Source organism: Apteryx rowi, unplaced genomic scaffold, assembly GCF_003343035.1.
Source record: "Apteryx rowi isolate R43461 unplaced genomic scaffold, aptRow1 scaffold_225, whole genome shotgun sequence".
NCBI lineage: Eukaryota > Metazoa > Chordata > Aves > Apterygiformes > Apterygidae > Apteryx > Apteryx rowi.
In genome coordinates, this window is record NW_020448586.1 from 805,291 (window position 1) to 830,458 (window position 25,168).

Here is a 25,168-nt window from a genome sequence, read left to right on the forward strand (position 1 = left end):
TTTGTTTCTCTCTGCACAGAACCAATGGTGCAGAAGCATTTGGAGAGCCTCCAAAATTACTATGGGAATGGCTTGGAGATGGGCCCCCTGCAGCGACTCACAAACCTCCTGCTGGTGGAGGGCTTGACAGATATCCAGCAGAAGGAGCATGACATCCTGCAGATCGAAGTCACCAAAGGCCTAAGAAACGTATCCAAAAGCATCCCTTTAGAGAAGCTCTTCCTGCCTCTCTCCAAGGTCAGCATCCCCCCTCGGATCTCCATGACTGTGGGAGTGGCTGGAATTGGCAAAAGCACACTGGTGAAACTGTTCGTCTACACCTGGGCAAAGGGGGAGATCAACAGGGACATAATTTTTGTGCTGCCCCTCACCTTCCGGGAACTCAACACCTATGAGAAACTCTCTGCCGAGAGGCTCATCCGGTCAGCGTTCCCTCACATCACTGAGCCAAACTGCATCTCTGCAGGAACCGCCAGGACGCTGCTCATCCTGGATGGCTTGGATGAGTTTAAGACTCCCTTGGATTTTTCCAACACAGTAGTTTGCACTGATCCCAAGAAGGAGATTCAAGTGGACAACTTGATCACCAATATTATACGGGGCAACCTGCTGCAGGAGGCTTCTGTCTGGGTTACTTCAAGGCCAACAGCGGCCAGCCAAATCCCCGGTGGGCTTGTTGACCGCATGACAGAAATAAGAGGTTTCAGAGCTGCAGAGATGAAAGACTTTTTGGACCAGATGTTCCTTGACAACAGAGACTTATCCAGTCAAGTACTGCATCACATCAAGGCTAACAGATCTTTACACATCATGTGTACAGTTCCTGGCTTTTGCTGGATTTCTGGTTCTTCAATAGGTTATTATCTAAAAAAGAGCACTGATCAATCCCAAGAAATGACAGTTGTTCCTAAGACCTTGTCAGAAATCTATTCCTACTATTTTAAAATGGCTTTGAGCAGTGACTGGCCAGAAAAGCAGAGAGAGACACTCAGGATAGAGCAAGCTGTGAACAACAGCAAGAAAATCATGGGTAACCTGGGCAGACTGGCTTTCTATGGCCTGCTCAAAAGGAAGTATGTGTTTTATGAACAGGACATGAAGACATATGGCATAGACCTTTCCTTGCTGCAGAGCAGCTTGTGCAGTAGACTGTTGCTCAAAGAAGAGATGCAGTCCTTCACAGCCTATTATTTCTCCCACTTGACCATTCAGGAGTTTTTAGCGGCCATTTACTATTACACTGCTGCCAAGCGAGCAATATTTGACCTCTTCACGGAGAGTGGCATGTCCTGGCCCAAGTTGGGTTTCCTCAATCATTTCAAGAATGCTGTTCAGAGGTCCCTGCAGGCAGAGGATGGGCAGCTTGATATCTTTGTGCGTTTTCTCTCTGGGCTTCTCTCCCCACAGGTGAACAAGCTGCTCTCTGGATGGCTCCTCATGAAGGATGAGCACAACAGCTTCAGGAGCCAAGCAATCAGCTTTCTCCAGGGCTGCCTGAACACAGACTATGTTATCTCCTCAAGGACAGTAAACACCATGCAGTGCCTGTATGAAATTCAGCACATGGAGATTGCTAAGACTGTGGAAGAAGCAATGAAGAATGAGAGTTTGTCTGGGATGCTAACACCAGTGAACTGCTCTGCCCTGGCCTATCTCCTGCAGGTCTCCGATGTTTGCATGGAGGAGACAAACCTCTCCAACTGCCTCACTTATAATGTCTGTAAGAGTCTGCTCTCCCAGCTCCTCTTCTGCCACAACCTCAGGTAAGTTGCCATGGGATTGCAGCAGGAGAAGTAAGCAGGGACATTGGACTGCTCCCATTTTTCTGTGCTCTGTAACTCAAAATCCCAGGTGTCTGTGGGGGGTGTAGGCCCATCAGCAGACAGCTCTGCCCCGAGGACTGCATTTCTGCCCTGAGGACTTCTTGTTTCTGTTTTGTGTTCCTCTCCAGGCTGGACAACAACCAGTTTAAGGACAACGTGATGGAACTGCTGGGCAGCATGCTGAGTGTGAAGGACTGTCAGATCCAGAAGCTCAGGTAGGACCCAGCCCAGGCCAGACAGGGCCATTCCTGTGGGGAGCAGCTAAGGGAGATGCACAGAGTGAAGGCAGGGAGTGACCTCAGAAACCAGGGTGCGGGGCCTCTGAAGTGACTTTCCCACTGACTCCCCAGGGTGCCAGGCCACATGGATGGCCTCGCGTGGAGCTCTCTTGTGCTCAGGCTCTGTGCTGGAGCTGCTCTTACCCCATCTTTGGGAACATGCTTGTGGCAGCTGGGCAGGCTGTCTCGCCTAGTTTCTCAGGGACATCTGCTACCAGCAGCCCTCCGTTTGCCTCCCATGCAGACCATCAACCATCCAAGGCCCTGACTGGTGTCACCCACCTTGGTTATTTTTAGCCAGATTCCTGCCCCTTTGTCATTCCTAAACCTGTAATTTGGGTAGCAAGCCACATATTGCTTGTCCTGAGAATTTGCTTCCCAAAGTCCTGGCTGTTTGCTAGACACATGAGGCTAAGCAAAGATTAGAGTGGCTGACGTGGCAGGGATGGGCACAGGGGGAGACACCCAGCCCCGAGCAGACAGATCCCCTCTTTCCCTGTGTCCCTTCCCTTCCTTGTCTCTGGCTGCATGTCCCTGCACAGATCTGTGCTCTGCGGTCTACTAGGGGGCAGGCAGGAACAAGAGAGCTGCCCAGATCCCAGCCCAGCAGCTTCAGTGCAGAGGCTGCGAGAGTCACAGCATGACTGAATTCAAAGTCTAGAAACTCCCCTTCCAGCCTGTCCTTGCAATCCCCTGCCTGGTGTTCACCCCAAATGGGAATACCTCTAAGCATTATCTACTTTGCAAAGCATGGAGGAGTTGTAATGTGAACCAAACAAATACTCGTCATCACTCTCCTCTGGGTGCCCTCTGGTATGCCTCTTCCAGCTACATCCATGGCCTCAGCGCAGCCAGCAGGGCTTGCAGACATGCCAGGGGCTGTCAGAGCCTCTTTCTCCCCCAAAAAACATCTGATTTTTTTTTCTGGACAGCTTGGCAGAAAACCAGATCAGCAATAAGGGAGCCAAAGCACTGGCCAGGTCGCTGATGGTCAACAGGAGCCTGATGGCACTGGAGTAAGTTACCCTGTTACTAATTCACGCTGTGCAATCCCTGCTGGGATTGGCAGCGCTTCAGCCATTCCCATGACCAAAGCAGAGCCAAACCTCACCTGACTTGGCCTCTCCTCTGACCTGAGGGTGGCCTTCAGCCCCCCAAGCTGCACTGCTAAACAGGCAAATATAACTCTTGTGAGCTGCTGGCCTGGTGCCCCACCACAGCAGTACCTGCTTGGCCTCGGCGCCTACTGCCTGTAGTTGGCTGTGTGGAGCGAGGGTCAGCTGATTTCCCCAAACACAAACTCAGCAAAATGGCCAGACCCAGTGGGGAAGGGGAAGGACTTGGTGACAGCGATGCTCTGGGCACCTCTGAGCAGAGCATGCCATGCCAATGGGCGCCCCTGAGAGCAGGCAGTGAAGCTCTGGCATCTGCCTGGTAAACAGGGGTGCCGAGGACCCTGCTTATGGGGGTGAGGAGGATGTGGGTACCAGGCAGCCTGCTGGGAAAGCTGGGTGGCAGTGTGCCTGCAGATGGGCTTGGAGGCCTTGGAGCACCAACTGACCCCATTGCCATAGGCCCCCCCACCCCCCATAGGGGGAAGATGCCAGTGAGCTTGCTGCAGGGGATTCTACCTGCTGCAGTTCCACCATGTGGGTTCGTTAAGAAATACCAAACTGAAAGCAATTATGGTCATTAGTGGTGCTGAATGTGGCACCAAGTGCCCTTTTGCTGGGCCAAGCAAACGGGACTGAGATGGACCTACCCCATCTCTCCTGCTTCCTGGCTGCATCTCTCCATGAGCATCCCACCCAGACATGGACCACCTGGGTGACACGGGGACATCCGCAGAGGCACTATGGCTGAAGGAGCACGGTGGGCCCAAGATCATGCCATGTGGAGGCATTTGGCCTGAACCGGGCACATCCCTCTTGGAGACCCGCAGTCAGAGAGCCAGCCTCTGCACAGGGGGGTGCCTGCTGCTCTCAGTTTGCTAACCTTGGCTTTCTGCCTGTCTCCCCCCTGCCTTGGCCCAGCCTGCGAAGCAACTCCATCGGCCCCAAAGGAGCAAAAGCGCTGGCTGATGCACTGAAAAATAATCAAGTCCTGCTCTCCCTGAAGTAAGTCTCCCACTTTCAACTTCCACAGCACCTCTGGGAGCAGATTCCTAAGACAAGCTTCCCTGTAGCCATGCCTTATCCCATCCAGCTTTTCCTCCCCTTGTGGGCCAGCACCTGAGGAGCCCAGGGCGGAATCTGGTTCAGCCCTGCAGAGCCAGCTGGGTCAGGCAGCAAGCACAGAGATGGTGCTCCAACCTCTGGGTTTCAAACATCTCTGCTTTGGGCAATTCACCAAACTGAGCTGCACAGCAGAGACCTGGCTCCCTGGGGCAGCCCCAGGCTGGAGCTGCTGGGACCCCCCTGGCTCTCAGCTTCAGTGGGTGCAGAGCTGGGGCAGCCCCCGTGCTGGGCTCTCAGAGTGCTGGCAGTCTGGTGGGCAGTGAAGCAAGGGAGGCCGAGAGGTCTCACCTTCCATGAGCTGGAGTCACCACCTCCATTGTTTCTGGCCAAGTATTTCATTTGGCCCCCAAATGACACCAAAGAGTCTAGGGGTCTTTTTTTCATTGCTGATTTGGGTTTTCTCCATTGAGACAACTTACTTAAGTCAACATGGAGTTTGAAATGTCTACCTTCCTAAATGAAAAAAATACTTCTAGCCAAGCAAGCTCTGAGGAGGAAAATAGTGTGGGACAGAAGGGAGGAGGAGCCCTGAGCAGAGATGTTTAGGGCCCAGCCACCCTTCTCATGCCAGAGACTGGAGCAAAAGAGCTAAGAGATGGATGGGACAAGCAAGTGCCGAGGCAGGGGGCTCCTGCTCTGCATGCCTGCCTAGGGCGTGGGGCTGTGGGTCTGTGGGGTGAGCAGCAGACGCTGCCTTTCCACCCAGCTGCAGCAGAAGCTGGGCATTGCTCTACTCCTCTCTTTCCTTGCAGCCTGCAGCACAATGCGATAAAGGAGGAAGGCGCCATGTTCCTGGCCGAGGCCCTTTTAACCAACCACAGGTTGACGACCTTGCAGTGAGTGACTGCGACCTGATGCCCCCCCGGGCCCTGCTCCTGCTGGCCACCTGGCAGACCACGCGCTGGCTCAGTCGCGGCCCAGCTTGGCTGCATCCTTGTGGCCAGCTGGCTGCGCACAGTGAGCGGCAGAGCCTGGCCTTTCCCATAGTTCTCCTTTCCCCAGTTCTCCTGAACTGGGAGAGGCAGTGAACCCACTTTACCTTCCCCATGCCACCTCTCATGGCAAAGACCTCCCAGAACTTTAGAGACAGTCAAAAATGTACAGAGTGATCCCTTGGGTACCTATTTCCCAGCCTGAATTGTCCTCAGAGTGCACACAGGGTGGAAGGGCATTGCCAGAGCTGAGGAACAGTCTAAAGAGGACGAGGAGGTGCAAGTGCCACCCTGATGGAGATGTACCTTGAGCTGGCTGATGTTCATGGGTGACTTCCTCTCCTCTGCAGCCTGCAGAAAAACTCCATTGGAGCCCACGGTGCAAGGAAAATCGCAGAGGCGCTGAAGCAGAACTGCAGCCTCAAGGAACTGATGTAAGAGTTGGCAGAGGCAATATGAATAGCTGTAACAGGCCGAGGGATGGTGATGCCAGCACTGAGCTCCCCTGGGATCTGTGGGCATGAGCTACAGGCAGGGGTCTAGGCCCTGGTATACAGCTAGGGCAGATTTTGCTAGCTTTGTCCAAAGGGGTTCTCATGGGTGAAGGGTGGGAAGGACGGCAGAATCGCTTTGAGCTCAACTGTGCAGAGATGCTGTACATACCTCTGGGGAAGCAGGGAGCAGGCAGTCACGAACCAAACCAAGAGGCTGAGCCTTCCCTCCAGAAGAGGTGAGCAGTGGATCCCCAGGCCCTATGGATACATTAAAAGCTATGTCAGCTAAAAGACAATGTTGATACAAGAACAGGGATATCATTTGGCCCATAAGCAGGATAGAAATTAGACTGCAGCAAACTCCTGCTTCTTGTTGGAGCAGAAACAGTTTGGGGCAAACTTCCAGTGTTTGTGGGGGTGGCAGTGCACTACTCTGCAGGTGGAGGCAGTTCACCCCAGGGTGCCAAGCGGGGCAGAGACCAGCGTTGAGACCCCTGAGGGCATTCCCAGGTCCCAACAGGACACTGGTTCTGTGTGGTGCAAGACAGGCCCCTGCATCGGCACTCCTGCCTCCTGCCTGCCCATCTCCAGAGTGGCCATGATGCCAACAGGTCTTCTTAAAGGCATCCGCCACCACGGTTGCCATCTGCACCGATACCAGGCCAGAGCACTGTCCCGGTCACCCAGTGCCTTCACGGGCAGCATGCCTTGGCACAGCTTTGCCCAGGGCAGTTGCTCTCTCCCATGCAGTGGCTGGGCACTGGGAGATAACATGGACTAAGGGCTGCTCTCACCAGGCAGCTCAGATGTAGCTGTGTGTCTTGGGCAGGAGAAGGCCTTAGCTGCATAGCCACAGCCATGCCACTGGGCCTCGGGGCTAGAGAAGGGTCCCTGGCTGGCTTTTCTTACTGATATAGCCACAGCGCGTGAGGCTGGGGGCAGAGGGTCCACTGGAAAGGCTGACTGTGCAAGATGGGGAGCCAGAGTCAGAGACTCACTGCAAACACACACGTGAAGGTGTCTGGGAAACTTCCCACAGCAGAACAGGGCCGAGCTCAGGACACAGCCAGGATCCCCTCTTCACCTGCCAAGGATGAACTTGGTCTTCTTGGGGAAACGGGAGTCACTGGTTGTGCTGGCTGTTCCCCAGGTGCTGTGATTGCAGCGTTAGCCCCTCCACAAGGGCAGTGTTCAAAGGGGACGGGGTCCATTCCCAGCTTGTACCAGCTCATGTTACCATCCATCAGCCCGTCTTGCTGCGAATGCGGGGATGCTCACGATGTAGCTAAGAGGAAGGGTCTCCGTGCATGCTCCAGGGGATGCTACCCCAAATGAAGGCCATGTCCCCCCCAGCAGCACAGGGCAGGGTGCCGGGCCAGTCATGCCGCCTCTCTCTGCAGTCAGGCCATGCCTCAGGACTGTGGGAAGGATGCTGAAGATGATTTTTTTGCTGGCAGATCTATGCTTGGCCTCAGAAAGGGAAGGCCAGCAAAGCTGGTCGAGTGCTGCTAGAGCACGGGGGGATCGCGAGCCCCACGCTGCTGGCTGTGGTTCCAATGCAGCTGTGGCTGCTGGTAATGCATCTTCCCCTTGTGTCGTAGACTCTCCAGCAACTCTGTAGGAGACAACGGCTCGGTCGCCTTGGCTGAAGCTCTGAAGGTGAATCACAGTCTGCAAAGCCTTGAGTAAGTCCTTCGCACTCAGCAGCCCCTGGCTGTCTTACTGCCCTGCTGGTGGGGTCTGGCCCTAGATCACTCACTGCAGCTGGATGCAGCTCAAACCCTCCTAGGGCTGCCACATCTCCCGTCGTTGTCTGCCCTCCTCTGTCGTGTCTCTGGGGATCGGGCAGGGGAAGATGTGTGAAGGGAAAGGCTAGAGGAGCCTTGGGAACCTTCCGCTTGGGGTCTTGGTGAACCTGCCTGCCTGGCACATGGCAGTGAGTTCCTGCATCTCTCCTGGTAGGGTTTCTAGCATTGTGAATATCTTTAGAATGGGAATGTTAATTAAAACCACTTTGCTCTCAGCTGAGGAGCTGAGGAGGTCTGGTATCCTGCAGATTCATGTCCTACTTCCCCTCTGCTCAACCATACAGAGCCCAGTCCAGCCTCCTCGCTCCAGCAACACCTCCCAACCCTTCCTGGATCCCTCCCATGCCCTCAGTTGCCCCTTCTAACACCCCCAGATCCTTCCTGTGTCTCCCTGTCCCAGTTTGCTGACCGGGCATGAGGCCATGCATATTCCGTGCAGGCTGGAGGGCCGTGCAGAGAGTTGGGACAGCCCAAAGCAATGCAGGGAGCAGCCAAGCTGGTCCTTCCTTCATCACTGAGGGCGCTGAAGGAATTAATCCTCAACCCAGATGGTGATTTTTTCCTGCTTTTGAAGGATACTAGTAGTTTGAGGCCTTTTCCCTCAAATGCAATTTCCCTCAAATGCAAATGCAAAATGCAATGACTAATGAGGTCAGAAAATAGCAAGGTGGGGCTGGTAGACACTCAGGGAAATAGTGCAAGCTTCACCTTCAGAAATGCCAGCCAGTGAAGACTGCTCCTCCCATCTGGCCAGAGCAGAGGGCTGGTGGCCACGGGAAGACAAACTGCTCTGCCCTGGGCTCTTTGCAGGGCTGGACTGTGTCATCCAGCCCTGGGGCGGGCTTTCCACAGGCTGACAAGGACCCAAAGACCACAGAAACCACATCACTTGCTGAGCTGGCAGCCGCAGTGCGGGCTGCCTGGGGACAAGGCTCTCTAGAAGTGCCGGCAAGCCCAGTCACTTCTGCTCAGTGGGGCCTTTCGGGGGCCAGCAGAGAGGCTGTCCCGCTGTGGTGAGACGCTGCTCCTGGCCTGCCTGCTCCTGCCAGGCTCCAGCCTTGCCCCACAGACCTTGCTAGGTTCCCACTGCTTTTTCTACTGTGTTTGTTCCTTTACCTTGCAAAATCACAGGGCCCTCCCCTGCCTCCCCATGGCTGGACTCCCAGCGAAATAGGCACTTTTTACCCCAAACACAATCCCATGGCCTACCTGGTGATGCCCAGAGTGGTCCATCCTAACGCTCTCCTGTGTCATGTGTGTTAGTCTCCAGAGCAATTCGATCAGCAACGCTGGGGTCACCGCGCTGACAGGGGCTCTCTGCTCCAACAAGGGACTCATCAACCTCAAGTAAGTGATGGCATTTCTGGCCCCCCTGTGTGAAAGTGCTGCCACCATGGCTAGCCTGGCTTGCACAACAGCATGGTTCCCTGCCGTTACATGGGCCACAGGAGCCTGCTTGGCAGTCTGGGCTTGTGTCCACTTGCTTCCACAAGGGCTCTCGAATCCTGAAAGCAGTCTCAGTCCCTCATACGGCTGACAGTCCCTTCTCGCTGTTAATTTTCTCCCCTTGAGACAAGTATCAGTTCAGCTGTGTCTAGCAATGAAACAATTACAGCAAGGAAGGTAGGCTGGGAAAACCCCCCGATGCGCCTATGGTTTTCAAATGTGTAGGCTGTACAGTTGAAACCCAGCTGCTCTGAGGAGCAGATAATAGCTGGACACAGTGTCTGTTTGGGTCCAATCTAACCTYGCTGGCTCACAGGCCAGCCCACCTCGATAGCTGCTTGGGCAAGTGAGCTTAGCTAGTTTTAGTCCATTTCTTAGAACAGAAATCACGACAGAAGTATTTAACTCCCTACTTTCAACAGGGCAGTCAAAGCTCTTGGACAAAGTTATTGTATAGAGCCCCACACCCTGAGGTCATACCTTATGCTTGTCTTCTTTTAGAAAAAGATGGAAAAAGCAGCAGTTTCTGTTTGCTGGCAGCACGTGTTTCCCTGGAGATGTGGGGAATGGAGGTGCAGATGCTGATGGGGATGCAAGTCAGAAAGATTGTCCTTGAAATAAATGGTTAGAGCCCCAGAGAGGAGGGCAAAGGGCCTTGGCACTTCTCTCCAACCCTGAGGCAAGTTTCTGCCCTGTTTTTCCCTAGCCTGCGGGAGAACTCCATCAGCAAAGAGGGGGGCCCCGCCATCGCCCGAGCCCTGCGGACCAACAGCACCCTCAGGAAGCTGGAGTAAGTTTGTGCCCAGGAGGGCACTCACACTGCTGCACTGTGTCACTGAAGTTGGACCCAGCTGTGTGTAACTTGCGTCCTCTGTCCTTTGCCTCTAGCTTAGCAGCAAACCTGTTGCATGAYGAAGGCGGCAAGGCCATCGCTTTAGCGATGAAAGAGAACCGGGCGCTCACATCCCTCCAGTGAGTTTTCCCTTGGACCTGGCTTGTTTCTGATGCCTGATTTTTAAGCCTCTCCAGTGGGTATCAGGCAGAGACTCTATTCCTGGGTCACATGAGAACAGTTTCCCTAAATTGTCCTCCCATGGGATCCGCATCATGCCATCCAGGCTGGACCCATGGGGCTTGGCAATAGCTCACCTAGCAGGGCCTTGCCAAAGGTACTGGGCGAATGGGGGCACCCGGAGCCTCCATCACTTTGGAGGCAGTGAGCAGATGGGTGCTGAGCTCGCTGGCTCCTGGTGCTGAGCCTGGAGGGACTGGGGAGTCCTCACATCATGCAGCCCAGGGCTTCACCTCCCATTCTCTTTTTGTAGCTTACAGTGGAATTTCATTCAGGCAAAAGCTGCCACGGCCCTGGCACAAGCACTACAGTCCAACAGCAGCCTGGCCAGCCTTGAGTAAGTAGGCAGTTGGTGCAACTCAAACCCTTCTAGGGCTGCCACGTCTCTCCTCACTGTCCTCCCTCCTCAGTCGCGTCTCTGGGGGGTGGGCCAGCGGAGGATGTGCAAAGAGCTGACACGGTGCTTGCATGTCTTAGCTTGCAGGAGAATGCCATCGGTGATGAAGGAATGGCCGCTCTGTCCACCGCACTCAAGGTCAACACAACCCTGGCAGATCTCCAGTAAGTGTCCAGGCTGTGGTGGGGGCCCTGATGTGGTGTGGTGGCCTACTCAGGACAGGCACTGAAGGGTCCCTGTTCTCTTGTAGCCTTCAGGTGGCTTCGGTTGGCACAGTTGGGGCCCAAGCTTTGGCAGAGGCCTTGATGGTCAACAAGAGCCTGCGGATCCTGGAGTAAGTGCTTGGTGGGGCCCCCAAGTCCCTGTTGCTGTGACACTGCTCCCTGTGGGCCTCCGAGATCCTACCCATCAGCTCAGCACTGCTGCTACCCACCATAGTGTCCAGGTGACCCCAGCTTGCCCAGCCATCTGCTTGCTGGCATGGGGCTGCCTCTCCTGCCTTCTCCTCTTGTCCACGGACAGCGCGGGGCCTGGCTGAGCTGTAGGTCATCCTGTGCTGCCTGCCTCACTTGCCCTTCCTCATGGCCTGCCTTCCTTCGCAGCTTGAGGGGAAACTCCATCGGCGTGGCAGGGGCCAAAGCGATGGCCAACGCACTGAAGGTCAACCGTAGCCTTCGCAGGCTCAAGTAAGTATCCTGTTCCCCGGGGCGAGACTGAGAAATAAGGAGTCACAGCATCCCTGTGTCTGCTACGGGAATTCCCTCCCTGTGGCCACATCTTGGTTGATGCTTTCTGACCTCGTCGCCTCCCTGCAGCCTGCAGGAGAACTCCCTGGGCATGGACGGAGCCATCTGCATCGCCACAGCTCTGAAGGGAAACCACGGCCTCACATATGTTAAGTAAGTGACCGCTGAGCACTGAACTGGACAGTAAGGCAGGGGGAAGGAAGGCCTCAGGGATGGTCAGGGGAACATGCGTGACCTTCCCCACTGCTAGTAATGCCCCATTCCCAGCTCCCTACAGGGACCTACCCAGCAGGGTTCTCTCCTTCCGGCTGACAGCGAACATCCACACGCAATTCTAGGCCCCATCACTCCTCCCTGGAGGGCCAGGGATGCCTTTGGGGCAAAGAACCATCCCAAAAGGCAAACACCCTCTAAAATACCATAGGGCCAGGCTGGCTTAGCCCTCCCAGCTCCCCAGAGGCCTGCTATCACCTCTTACCTGCTGCTGCCAGGGTTTCAAATCCAGAGTACTCCATGACCAAGGTCCCAGCAAGAGCTCCAGGCTGGCATGGGGAGGGTGCAGACGATGTTGGTGCAAAGCTGGGGAGCTTCTCTTGTACCCACTTGGGATCCTGCTCTCCCCTGTGACCAAATCTGAACTCCTCCTCTCCTCTTCTGCTCCCTTTTCCTCTCCTCTCCCAGCCTGCAGGGGAACCGCATTGGCCAGTCGGGAGCTAAGATGATCTCCGATGCTATCCGAACAAACTCACCTGACTGTGTCGTGGAAGTGTGAGCTTGGCTGGCCGCAGCGAGGACGTGGCCTGGTGGGGCAGGAAGGTGTCCCTTCGGCCAGTGTGCCTATGCAGGGAGCTGATTGGCCCTCCGCCTCGTCTGATGGAGGAAAGCTGGGGAAAGGAGAGTCTCTGAGCTCTCCAGCATGGCCCAGGAGGAGGGACTCACAGCAGCAGGTGCTGGGGCCCCGGGCCTCTGGATCAGCAGTACAGAAGGGTCAAGACTCACTCCTGTTAAAAACTGGGGAGTTTGCAATCTTGCCCATGTTCATCTAGGTCTTAGGGGACCTTTAAGGCTGCAGGAATGGGCAAACATGAGAGCAAGGAGGAGGGAGGAGGGGGAGAGAGCCCATGAGTCAGGCTCTTCTCACTTATGTGGTAAATGGAAGCTGAGCCCCTACCGCCTGCAGTAGCAACCCCCTCTTGTGATCTCCTCAATGCCAAAGGATACAGCACCATGCTCAGAATCTGCCCCAGGTTTGGTACATCCTGACCACTCAGGAGCACTGCTCTCTTGCCAGACTGAGTCTGCAGGCAAGTGTTGCAGTGCCCCAGAACTCTGCTCACAGAGCCAGCTCTCCTCCATCTAGTTCACGATGGCTAGGGATCCCAGAAGAACTGGGTGAAGCACTTCTCACCTGGATAAATAGTGCCCAGTCCTGCAGGTTTCCAGGGTACTTTGGTCATTGATATACCAGAGAGATACCAGAGGTTTGTTGTTTCCTTGCTCAGATCAGACAGTGCTGTGTTTTGGACCTGGACGCTTCAGAGCAAGGGCTGCTCCCTGCACAACTGCAGGGTCCCAGGCAGCAAGTACAACCTGTGGTGTTTGTCTTGCCCTCAATAGCAGGTTGGTTTTGGCTGAGCATGACAGAAGTGTTTGGTAGTGCTGCTCTCTATCAAAGCCTCTTGGAAGAGATACGAATCCCAAGAGAGTGGAGCCATCTAGAAAGACCATGGGAAATAAGGAGGAGGAGCAGGAGGGTGCTTGTGGGAGGAAGAGCACTGCACAAGGATAGGCCATCTGTAGCAGATGTGGCTAGATGCTACACTTGGGAGCACCTTATCAAAAAGTTCTGCTGCTCAAATTTAGGCTGGACTTCTTAGGTCTCCTGCTGTTGCCATCAGTGAACACTGACCTTCGGACATGCCTTCCCGATGCCCCGGCTGCAGAGTGGGTCCTCCCCTAGCAGGTCACCTTTTGGGTAGGCGGCTGCTGAAAGCAGAGGTGCTAGGTGATGCCTTTGTGTGCATGGCTGAGACTCAGCAATTCCCCAGAAGCTGCTGGGATTACAGATGGACCAGTTGCCAATGTGTGCAACCCCCAGAGTCCTCCTGCAGCAACTGCCCCCTATCCTCTACTCTGTTCCAGCCAGAGTCCAACATGCTGCTGCTGCATTCAGTCCAGTAAGCAACTGCTTCAAGGACCTGTGTGGCCTGATCCTGGAGAAATGCTGGGGTGACCTATGTCATTATGTGCATACTTGGAAATAAAGTGRTTCCTAGCTGAAAAGTTGCCTTGTGCTGCCTTCCTCTCAGTTGTGGAACATCACATGTGACTTTCAGGGGGCACTGTCAGGCCCAAGCTCYGCTGCCTGGACAAGAGATTCCATGCCATGTACTAGTGTGACAAGAAGGCTCATGGCTCATCCTGCCTCTTACCAGGGGCAAGGAGTATGAGCCGTATGGTGACCAGCCTCCAGGCAAGCGAAGGAGGACCCAGCCTGTAAAGGAAGGGTTTAGAGGCCTGGTCAGTGCTGAAGTCCTTGCACATGGGAATGACTTCCTGCTGCTTTTCTCACTAAAGTCAGTGGTCATTCCCAACAGTGTCTGTCTAGTAGTGGTGGCCAGAAGGCAATCCCAGCTGGCGTACACAGAAGCAGATGTCCTTTGCAGATTACAAAATGGAGAGAAAAGCTGGCTCTGGTTGAAAGGAGCACTCAGTCACATCATGGAAACAAATGGCCTCGGCAGGATGCACAGCTCAAGGCACCAATTCTCGTTTGAGCTTTGGAACAAGCCCCTGGAACTGTTAAACCTCTTTCACTCTCCTACAACTAACCTGTAGCTCAGCATCTCCCAGCCTCAGAAACACCAATACTTCATACAYACACTATTAAGATGTTATCTATGGGGAGACTATTTAGCTATTCAGGCTGTAGTTAGGAACATGCGTCTTGGCTTTTTATCCGTTTTCTTCCTAAGGAACCTGATATTCACAGTGATTCTTCCCCCAGCACAGACCCTGAAGGGAACGTGCCACATGGACAGACTGTGCTGAAATGGAGCTGGCTGTACTCAGCACTGCGCCTGGGACAGGAGGGGAGCAGGGACCTGTTCTCTGCCCACGGCCATGGTTCCTGGGAAGACATCATGCCAGGATAAGCCAGAACCAAACCTGAAAAGAACATCTAGTCCCAAAGCAGTGAGCTGGGCTGACTCCAAGTCGTTGCTGGTATAAGCCCAGAGTCAGGATTGTCCCTCTGTCCCCACTGTGGCAACTCTTGCTGAAATTCTGGGATTTCAGCTCACAACTCTGAGCCTCAGCCTGCTGCTTGAGAACCTTCTAATGCAAACAATGAGCAACTGTGGAAACGACCTACTGTCCTGAAGAAGGCTCGGTCAACTAACAGGGATGGAATAAGCATCAGCCCAGGATGGGAGGCACATTTTCTCACCTGCCTCCTCAAGAAGCAGATGGCATTTGCCTGAGGGAGTGCCTCCAAAGCCTTTTTTCCAGGTGGGGGAACATGAGTTAGGGGCTGTCTCACAATCTCCAACAGGACATAGTGATGTGGAGTGATTAAGTCCTACCTCTTTCACCATTATTTCCAAGCAGATGGAGTGGCTCAGGGCCAGCCCTGTCCAAAGCCTGTGTATAACCCATAGCTGTCACCCATCCGAGGTCATCTGGAATACCAACAGGAGACAGCAGTCAACAATCCCAAGCTGTCTCCTATGCCCTGAAACTCCAGGAAACGCAGAGTTAACACAACAATTTGGAATATGTTTTATCTGTCTGTACGCATGTATGAGTATCTAGCTACACACTAACCCTTCCGAGCTGAAGGCATCAAATGCTTGGAGGGTGCATTTCCACTGGAATTGGGAGGTAGATGCTAAAAGCACTGCTGTTTATGTCTCATACAAGAACCTGCAATACAAACCACAGCTACCCTAAGACCTGGCTGGCTGTGCTGAAAGGCTGGGTTGCAGTGCTGCCTGAAGAGGCTCCGTTTCTATGCACAGAAGGTATAAAGTCAGCTTTCCATTTCAGCTACAGAATAGGAAATAAGATGGAAAACTTTAACTCTAAAACTGCAGCCCAAACCCAGAAACTGGGCCCAATTTCATGAGAAATCTCTCTCTTGGGCCAGATGCACCTCTTTCAGTATGAGGGGAGGACCAGCATGAACTCCTTGCATCACATGGGAGAATGTTTTCAGAACAGGTCCTAAAACTGGACATTCTCAGCACTGAGGAAAGGGAATGGCAAGCATGTGCACTCTCTAACTGGCTGTCACAGGACTACCCTAACAAATTTGCAGTAGATGTCTAACACTAAGGAAGCTGTCCTCCATGTTTGCTTCTTCTGAAGTGAGGCGCAAAATGCCAATTAACTTTACAGAGGGCAACATGGTGTCAGCCTGTTCAGCTCAGACCTGTATAATTGTGGGCATTTCAGTACATCACTGCACCCACATATGTCCCCTGTTACTGCACAAACTTAGTGGTTTATTTACCTGTAAACTTTCGTCCCATCCTGACATGACATTTCAAGTTCTGAGTTCTGCTGATGGGGATCTGCCTGAAGTGTGAAGATTCCACCTTTAGGGTCAGAGACACGGAGAGATGAAAAAGCTCTTGGTTTTTCAAGTAATTCATGTGCATTCCTTCCTTCAGCACAATAATGGAGGGGTTGGACCTGACACTAGATTTCAGGTGGAGGGAAAGCAAAGTACTTTGCTGACGCAGAAAAAGGGAAGGGCAGAAGAACAGCCTGGGCTTATCTGCCTTGATGAACACACACTGAAGTGAACTCTTCTAATCAAACACTGATTTCTGCTCCTGTGAAGATAAATTGTGATGCTACAGCAGAACTAAAAGAAAAGAGGCAATACACTAGACAAACTCGAGTTTTTTGCTCTAACCTCAGTATGCTTTCGCTGATGGCATCAGTCTAACCTAATGAACCCCTCAGTATACCAAGTTCTTCTGTGAGCAGGAGACTAACAAAGCCTGGTTACCTATAAATTTGTGCTGAAGTCCCAATACCATCACTACCCTACACTAATCCCCAGCTCCTACCATATTGCTTATGATCTTCTGGCCCTTGCACACACTATCTCTTATTCCTTGCCAGGGTAACTGACCATCTCCTTGAAATATTCTCATAACATCCCTCTCCCTCTCTGCCAGTAGTGCAGAGGGTAACATGCGGTAGCTGATACCAAGTTATTATGACCTGAATGGCTGGTTGTGCATGTATGCTGATGGGTCAGCCACAGGCTCCACAGAGCAGGTAACTGCTAAGCTCAGACAACAGCCTTGCATCTGGGAAAGGAGCACAAATTTGGCTCTTTCCAGTGTACTTGGCAAATATTTTTTTTAAAATGTGCAGAAATTTAATATCTGGAAACCTTTATCACTCTTAGCTGAAACTGGCCAGCTGTCCAAAAGTTCTTTGGGGGGTGGTGGGGGAGGGGGATTGGCACAGACAAATGAACAATTGCTTTATCTTGTTTCTATAAGAAGACAAGGTAGAAAATGGTGTATAAATAAATATGGAAAATACGTCTATTCATGACACAAGGAAGAAAAAACATAAACAAAAAATGCAACAGGGGAGCTATTGGAAGAAGCATTTTGTACCTGTCAGCTTCTAYGGATTTTTGGGTTTGGACATTTGTTCTCCTGGGTTCCCACGGACGAAAATGAAGACAGGCAGGTATAGAAACAAAGGGGAACAATGGTAGCTAAACTTCTGGCCTGTTTGAGTGCCTAAAGCTCAGCTGACCCCAGAAGTACCAGTATAATTAAAGGGCTGATATTGTATGGATTTAATTACAATGCAGTCCTGCATGGCTGCTCTCAGGGCATTCAAGCATGGCCCATTTCAATTTAATTTAGGAACACTTCCCATTGACACAGCTGAAATACTGAGAGATACTGCATCGAAGGTGGTATTTGAGAATCCCTTCACTGGTTCCCCTGTTTTAACTTCACTCCTTTAGTCCAACTGGTGCTGCTCTTTGTGGAGACAAGCCCTTGATTTAGTAAGGGGTATGTTTAGGATAAATACATTTAAGCCAGATTTAAAATCAATTTAAATGTGCTCCCAAAGCGGCTTTCCATCCAGATTTATTAAGCCAACAAGTCTGTTTGGATATTGTGAAATGCAGGGAAATCAAGCACACAATGCTCACTGGAGTGCAACTTTTGGCACTGTGGTGCATGAGGGCCTGTTCTAAGGCAATTATGGAAATAACAGCATTCCACATTACTGTGATTCTAATTACGGATAAACTGCTCGTACTTTGAGAGTCACAAGATTAGCAATCCAAGTTTAATTTTCAAGTTTAATGAACATTATATACCAACTTCTGAATTCGGGCTGGCAAGCACTTTTCAGATGGCAGGCTATTAACTCCTGACCTGCACGCTGTCCAAAGTTTGCATTTCAAGATGCCTCCTGGTCCTGCTACTGAAGAGTCAGAAGTCATTATCACTTTCCTCTAGCGGCTCTGGCTTCCTTGCCCGGCGATTGGATTTGCTCGGGGAGATTTCCATGCTGTCATCTTCCACTTCTTCATCATCATCATCATCATCCAGGTCAATTTCACTGTCCTCCGAGTCCTCCTGCAGGAGAGAGCGCACAGAATTCACGGCCAGTTCAGATCTCAGAGCTATGTGCTACCAACAGACAAAGCTCACCGTTCACAAGGCATCTCTGTCAGCTCAAAAGTAGAGGATACTGCTTCTGGCTGACATTAAGTAGCTTCCTCCCCTGCACGCGGCATGATCACACACTTGGGGGCTGAGGGGAAGGCTCTTTGCCTGGACTGGTAGGACTCTAGATTTGGACTTGCTCCAGCGAGCAGCAGCAGATTCTGCAAAAGGCTTTGCTCCAGCCTGTAGCTCAGGCTGCTGTGCTGCTGGCCTCCCAAAAGAGTGAAGGGCTGAGCTAAAGGCCCCCATGGCCCCATGGCTTTCACCTGCAGTTCCCCACTTTACTAGACAGTGGCTGCTCCATACAATCTGTTGCACACCTCCTTCCACACTGCATGGGGCTGACAACAGACTCCCTCACTTCTGCTCAATCTGTGGTATTAAAAACTTTGTGGGGCTTTAACTTTAAAGTAGGACCTAATGCAAGACCAAGGGACTTGGGCCTAGTGGAAAAAAATTAACTGCAGGAGAAAAACCTACCTGTGCCTTGTTCTTGTATGTGCCTGGCTGGGCTGGGGCAGATCCCCCCTTGGAGAGTCAGAGTGGAAAGAACAGGAGAGGCAGAGCAGAAAAAAAAATGTACGAGAACATAAAAGAAAACAGAAGGCAACCAGGATGACAGCAGGAGAGAAGGCAGCAGGGAAAGCAGGTACAGCTGAGGTGCCGTGTGCCATATTCGAGAACTGTTGCACTCCTTCCAACAAAGACACTGAGAGTACAAACAAAATGGGGGAAACTCAGCTTAAGCTACCAAGAAAGAGCAGGTGCTCAGAGACCTGCTCCCCAAGAGGAGGCCTGCAGGTCCTCCTGCCTGACACACATCCTCCAGGAAAAGCAGCTGCCTAGAATGGGAGGGGAGCTGAGATGAGAAGCAGGGAAAGGTGGGAGAGCTGGAGCTCACCTAAAGCACTGGCAGCTCCCATCCCTACCTAGAGATGGGTCTGAATGCCAAAAGCATAAATCATTCCCCAAAAGGCACCAAACAGCCTTAACCAGATCCATTCTGGCAGAGACAAACAGYAGAGCATGGCCAGGCAAGCTCCTTTCCAGGGAAATGCGAAGATGGGAAGAATGAAAGGCAGTTCTTCCCTCTCTAGCAAGAAACTTAACTCCCTTAACACTATAGTGCTCGTGTCTTCCCACAGGGAACACAGAACAGCAGAGGTTTTTTCTCTCTTTTGGCCCTGCCTACAGGAGAAAGTCTGCCCAGACCTCTGTGTGGTTAACCTAGCAGTGTGGACAACTGTGGCAAAGAATGCCTTTTGTATTTGGTGGTGAACGTTAGGAGTTTCCTGCTGTTCTCGTCGTCTTTGGTGACGATTTTCCCTGTCAGCTTCCCTCCAATTTTAAATCTTTTCCTTGGGACTCTGGGGCTTAACAGTCCATTTTGGCTCTGGTGGGACACATCTCTCACTGGAGGTCTCCAAGGTAGGTACTGCAATACTATCAGGGGCTTTGAGTGTGAGGGCAGAGTCTCTGAACCAGCTTATGGCCAGCAGGTGCCGAGCTCTCAGAGACCCGTGTGTAACTACCTAATATGCAGGCTGCTGTGCTGAAACCTCACTGGAGCTCTGAGTTGCAACAGATAAACCCAAAGGCCCCAAATGCTGGATTACAGGGTAGAGCTCTGTCTCACTGTAAGACTCAACATCTCCACTCCCAATGCAGAATGACAGAGCAGCTTTTGCTAGCTGATGACTGTCCATTAATCTCATTTTTTTGATCCAAGCCAGTGTTTCGTTGCTCACCCAGGGTCTGCTGTCCATAATGGGCTTTTGTGAAAGACTTTTTGAAAGAGCAAATTCTTTGTTTCAAAGAGGCTTAATTTCTATGGCATGAAGGTGCCAAAAGGCAGAGGCAGGACTGAGAGAGACTGAGGATGCCCCAGTACTGCAGGGCTTCTTGCTGGCCCAGACAGGATGTCTGAACTTCTAGCATGTCCTCCTCACCTAGACAGGCAACACTGGCAGGGCCCATGTCCACTGGACAGTGAGACAGAAGGGCTACATCTGTACTTGCAAACTAACAGACAGCACAGGTTCAAAGACTAGTCCACCGTCATCACAGTTTTTAAGTGTTTGYACTACTTCCTAGCACAATTTTGACCTGTGCTAACTAGCACTCTCCCAGACAATATCCCAGCACCATCTGGGGAATAGGACATCCCCACTGTTCCCAATAGACAGGTTGGATGCAGGCACCTTTTTGGATGGTGTACTGTATGGATGCAAAGCACATCAGGGCAGCTGCGTTAAGGGCCGGAGGCCCTGTTTTACTTCCTAGTACAGACATACCACTTAGAGCACCCGAAGGCACGGCAAGATCGCCTCTCTGCAGCAGGCTGAGCACGGCAGCCAGAATACCTGCCTGCTGTACAAGCCTGTGCGCACCTGTGAGGCACTGCCTGCTCACCACGTCAACCTAGACCAGACACAAAGCAAGGAGCCATGAGATGGCTCTATCTGCAAAGCAGGGACCTCGAGGGGCGCAGAGATCACAGTTCAACTCTCATCCTGTCACAGCAGCTGAAGGACTGATGCTTGCGATGCTGTGTTAACACAGGCCAGCGTGAGGGCTACGAGTCATGGTACAACTTTGGAGCAGTGCATATGCACAGATCCATATGTCCGACTCCTGCTGCACTGCACTGATGCCCTCCTCCCAGCAATCTGCCCCAACAGCTCAGCAGAACAGCACGATGGCAGCATTCCTGCAGCACATGTACCATTATTTACACACTGCAAGCTGAGGTTAAAGCACAGGCCAATGCCCAGAGACTCCACGAGCAAAATAAAAATGGAAAAGTATGTATGTATACAGATAGCTGGAGGAAAGGAAGGGAGAAGCAGGCCTGTGGCATGAAGATTCACCAGGTAAGAAACTGTTTCTCTAGCTGAGGAGAGGGCAGTAATTCTAAAGCACTGTCAGAGAAGCTCCGCAGGCATGTGGGATGGTTACTTACGTCTTCCTCTGTGTCTCCACCGTGCATTGTTCCCACGATCCGTTTGCCAGATCTTCCTGCAGAGCAAAGAAAATCACCATAACGACTGGTTCATGGTTAAGAGAGAGGGAGAATGAAAGAAAAAGTTCAGGGTTTACCTTTTAGAGAGGCAGTGAAAGGGTAAGATCCCAATGCATGTAAGGTCATCCCACTTGTTAAGCCACAGAGCTCAGGAGAAGGTAGAAGAGGGAAAGGCTGAGATATCAGAGTAATTCCAGTCAAGATCATGTTTCCACAGCTACCTTATGCCACTATGACAGTTCTGTAGGCCAGGGCATATAATTGCTTGAAGAACAAGCATTTACTTGCCATGCATAAGGAACTTGATAGCAATTTCTTGCCTGTTGCATAAAGTTTCAAGCAGGGAGAAGTTCTGGTCACGTAGCTCAATCTATTTAGCTTACTGAAAATTTGGCTGAGAGATGACATGATTATGGTGTACAGGTATTCATCAGGAGAAAATCCTAGGGCATACAAGCTCTTAAACTGCTAGGAGAAAGACACAAGAATCTGGGGCTGGAAGCTGAAGCCAAATGAACTTCAATCCGAAATATGGCAGTGATTTCTCACCCTAAGGGTGATCAAACATTGGAACAAGATGCTACAGGCAGTGTCAGGTTCTCCATTTCTTGTTTTCTTTAAATCCTAACAAATCATTGGTTCAAGGATAACAGGGTAAAATTTAGTGTCCTGTGATACACAGGATATCAGATCTAAACAATTGTTCTGGCTTCAAATTCTAGGAAAAAAATCACAAGGGGGACTTAGCATAAAACCCTTCCAGAAAAGAGGACCAAATATTTGCCATTAATACTGAACTACAAGAAAGTTCCTTAACACATGAAGCATGAAGTGAAATAGGTTTTATGCTTTTTAGCTAGCACTCTGTTATGTGGGACAAAGATTATCATACACTGAATGTCCAGCAAGAAAACAATAACTCCAGCTAAAGTTTGGGAAAAACAACAGGGAAGCTCCTAAGGACTCTCTCTATCCAACTTCCTCTAAGTCTGATTCAGTAATCTTATTCAGTACATGAGTCATTCCCAAAACGCCTCCTGTAAAGCTCTACGTACTCAGGGCAGAAAATATTAAGTGGAACCATGTACATAACTGTTTTAAGGATTTCCACATAAACCTCTACTTGCTTCCCATCTGCCCATGTGAAGTTTGAGAAAAACAGGTCAATCTGTACAAATCTGTAGAATTCACCTGAAACAGGGCAAAACAAATAAAAGGACCATCCTAGGTTTGGCTGCAGATCAACCAAACACTGGGCTTCTGTGGCTCCTGTATACACCAGCGTGGCAGTTCCTTGGGATTTCAGGGGGTAGGATACCTTGACTCTCTGAACTAAACTGGTATATTACTTCCTCTCCTTTGGTGCTCAGAGAACAAAAATTCTTCTTTTCCATGCAGTCAGTTCCTTAAAGAGCCCCCAATATTCTGATCTTTTCAGACCTTCTAGCAGGGATAGATCTCTCACAGGTATCCCAGGCAGCACCAGGGCAAATGTCAAGAATTCCCTGCTGAGAGCCGGAGGTGCAAGTTTGCAGAGGCAGGTGGAGTTCTCACCGGTGGAAGAAGGGTTGGAAGGAATTCACTGCAAAGGGAGAAAACACTTGTGCCTTGCTTTGCTACTTTTGGATACGTAGGGGCCATCTGAAATGGGGAAGATGCCAGTGTGGCCTTCCTTTGTGGTTACCTGGAAGGGGTGGGAAAGGGTAGAGCGGAGCTGACGGGGGAATTCTGCATGTGGGTTGCCTGGGCAAAGGGAAAATGTTTCACTTCTCTCCGCCCTGCTTTCTGCAGCCACTGAAAGTCACTCGGTGCTAATCGGATGCCTATTCAACAGATCTGCTGTGACCATCAGATTTCACCATTTATTTATCTCCTGTCATCACTAGTTTTTTCCACATTGGATATAGGTTTTTCCAATCTTGACAAAACCTATCTTTTTAGCATGAGAACAAAGCAACTTTAAAATATACACTGTCAACCTCCTTTGTACATCCCAAAGTACCAAAACAATACGGGTCCCTTTCGCTCCCTTTGCAAGTTTGATTTTGGTTAGGTGTAGCAAAAAGCTGGCTAACTCATCTAGAATTTGTAAAAAAACCTTGCTATGTCAGGGCAGATAATTTAAGGCACCTTATGTCTCTAAACAAAAAGCCATGTCCTCTACCCACCTGCTTGCTGACAACAGAGGCAATGGAGATTTGTCTCCAGAGAATTCCTGAAAAGAGGATCTCTTGTCAAGCTTTAGAGACATTTGCTGTGATATACACTAGACCAAACTATGTAAATTCAGCAACAATTACAACCAACATCCTTAGGAGACAATAGATCTACATTGTCTATAGATGGGTCCAAGAGTTTAACTGTAATTTTGGTATGTACAAGACTCAGAAACCAAGTGCTAGATGGGGAATTATTACTTCAAAGAAGAAAGCAGAAGAGAGCTCCTGAAATTTACTGATGAGAAAAAGATGAGACACATCCTGAATATAAAAGAGAATCAGGATATCAGAAAAGGTGATGTGATGAAATAGGACAGTGCAAAATCACCAAGGGAAGAGCTTAGAGAATGCCAGCAGAAGACCTGCGGGATACTGGCAGACCATCAGTGTAAAGAGAAAAGACATCTTGTGAGCATCTGACTGACTGCTGCAGCTGGAGAAAGAAGAGGATCAAATATTGCCCCGACTTTGATCCTTACATTGGTTTAAGCCAGGAGCACCTTTTGAACTAATGTCTGTGGGATCAGCAGTAGGTCTTGTGGCACAACCCTGGGCACTCGCAGGGGACACTAGGGGATGTGGAGGGCCTGGAGCTTCAGGGTGTGCAATATGCTGTAGCCTACGCAGGAGAGAAAGCAGATTTTCCACATTAATAGAAGACCCTCTGTGACAAAGGTGGGAGGCATGTTTTATTTTTTAGATATTGAATAAACAAGTCTGTCTGTGTGGGAGCAAGAGACATGACAGATGGCCAGAGTGCATTTGTGTACTGGAGGGGAGGCAGGAAAGAGAGAAGTTGTCTGCACCGAACAGGGAGAGTTGGCAGCTACGGGGGGTTTGTCGCTTGAAATTTATTGGGTTCAATTTAGCTGGGCTCAGGTCACTATGACATTAGTGCTGCACCACTCTGGCCACAGAGGCTCATACAGCTTCCAAGCGGGCGAAAGCCGGTTATGTTTACTTACAGACAATGTGAATTCAGGTGGGACAGACTGTACGGACTGATAATTAGGTAAAATGCTAGTAACGAGCAGACTGTAATTCACCGCACCTTTGGATTCAAATCTAATCTCAGTGCATTGCCACGGTTTATAGCCACTAGAGCCGTCAAAGATCAGAAGCGAACGCATATCCAAGATTTTAAGCCTGTGAGCATTTGCAATTTTTCCTCTGCATGTGAGGCTTGCCATTGTACTAATCTGTGCAGCTGCCTACAACGGATCTAGAGGATATGAATGATTTACATGTTCTTACTCAGCAGAGGGTATATGTTAACCCCGTGCCTGACAACAAGACGTGACACTTAACCAGAGAGGTCAGGACAACCTACCATGACAGGGAAGATAGACTTGCAGATGAAACATTTTGCTCTCACTTTGGAGATCTGCATTCAGTCTTGAACTCTTAATGCAAATTCCCAGTGTGAGCTTGGACAAGACACCTCCCTTCCCTCCGCTTCACCTCCTCACCCAGAGAACAGGGATAAATCTTTTGCCCGGTCTCTCTGATCTGCAAGTCCTTTGGGGACTGCCTTCTGATGCGTGAGTGTTTGCATCCCTTAGCACAAGGCCCTGACTTCAGCAGAGTTTTCTAGGCATTGCCAAAGTACAACAGTCAATTAAGTCCACTACAGCTGTTGCTCAGGATAAGCAACACTTCTAGCTATTTCTTATAACCTTCCCGAAAAGGAAATTTGCTTGGGAGCTAGTTGCCAGTGTTAAGCCCACCATTTCTGACCTACAGCCTCTCCTTCTCCTCCAGCATTGCAGCTGCCATAACATGGGCTGAAGGCATATGGAAAAACCTTTTCTCTCCCAATGTGCACTCAACTTTGCTGACACAGCACACGCACCTGAACACAGCTCTGTTAGGAGAAGATGAAGAGATTGAGGGAGGAAGCTCTATTTCCAGTTAAGACAAATTACTTTCTGCGACTTCCAAATGGCAGCCCCTTTTCTAGGATCTGGACTCTTAT

The 25,168-nt window shown here is 50.9% G+C and overlaps 2 protein-coding genes across 2 annotated transcripts in view; one reads left to right on the forward strand and one right to left on the reverse strand.

Moving 5' to 3' along the window:
- The window catches only part of NLRC3 (NLR family CARD domain containing 3), a 26,147-nt gene extending 12,637 nt beyond the window's left edge, over positions 1 to 13,510 (forward strand). The window contains exons 4-19 of the mRNA XM_026065301.1: positions 20 to 1,763; positions 1,952 to 2,038; positions 3,034 to 3,117; positions 4,135 to 4,218; positions 5,091 to 5,174; positions 5,621 to 5,704; positions 7,366 to 7,449; positions 8,836 to 8,919; positions 9,725 to 9,808; positions 9,907 to 9,990; positions 10,344 to 10,427; positions 10,568 to 10,651; positions 10,738 to 10,821; positions 11,090 to 11,173; positions 11,303 to 11,386; positions 11,915 to 13,510. Coding sequence (XP_025921086.1) covers positions 20 to 1,763; positions 1,952 to 2,038; positions 3,034 to 3,117; positions 4,135 to 4,218; positions 5,091 to 5,174; positions 5,621 to 5,704; positions 7,366 to 7,449; positions 8,836 to 8,919; positions 9,725 to 9,808; positions 9,907 to 9,990; positions 10,344 to 10,427; positions 10,568 to 10,651; positions 10,738 to 10,821; positions 11,090 to 11,173; positions 11,303 to 11,386; positions 11,915 to 12,005 — 3,014 coding nt within the window. The 3' untranslated portion in view covers positions 12,006 to 13,510. The remainder of the gene's footprint in view (positions 1 to 19; positions 1,764 to 1,951; positions 2,039 to 3,033; positions 3,118 to 4,134; positions 4,219 to 5,090; positions 5,175 to 5,620; positions 5,705 to 7,365; positions 7,450 to 8,835; positions 8,920 to 9,724; positions 9,809 to 9,906; positions 9,991 to 10,343; positions 10,428 to 10,567; positions 10,652 to 10,737; positions 10,822 to 11,089; positions 11,174 to 11,302; positions 11,387 to 11,914) is intronic.
- A 4,102-nt stretch (positions 13,511 to 17,612) lies between these two features.
- The window catches only part of CLUAP1 (clusterin associated protein 1), an 80,475-nt gene continuing 72,919 nt past the window's right edge, over positions 17,613 to 25,168 (reverse strand). Inside the window, exons 11-12 of the mRNA XM_026065298.1 lie at positions 20,915 to 20,970; positions 17,613 to 17,862 (exon numbers count right to left, since the gene is read on the reverse strand). Of these exons, the coding sequence (XP_025921083.1) occupies positions 17,716 to 17,862; positions 20,915 to 20,970 (203 nt within the window). The 3' untranslated portion in view covers positions 17,613 to 17,715. The remainder of the gene's footprint in view (positions 17,863 to 20,914; positions 20,971 to 25,168) is intronic.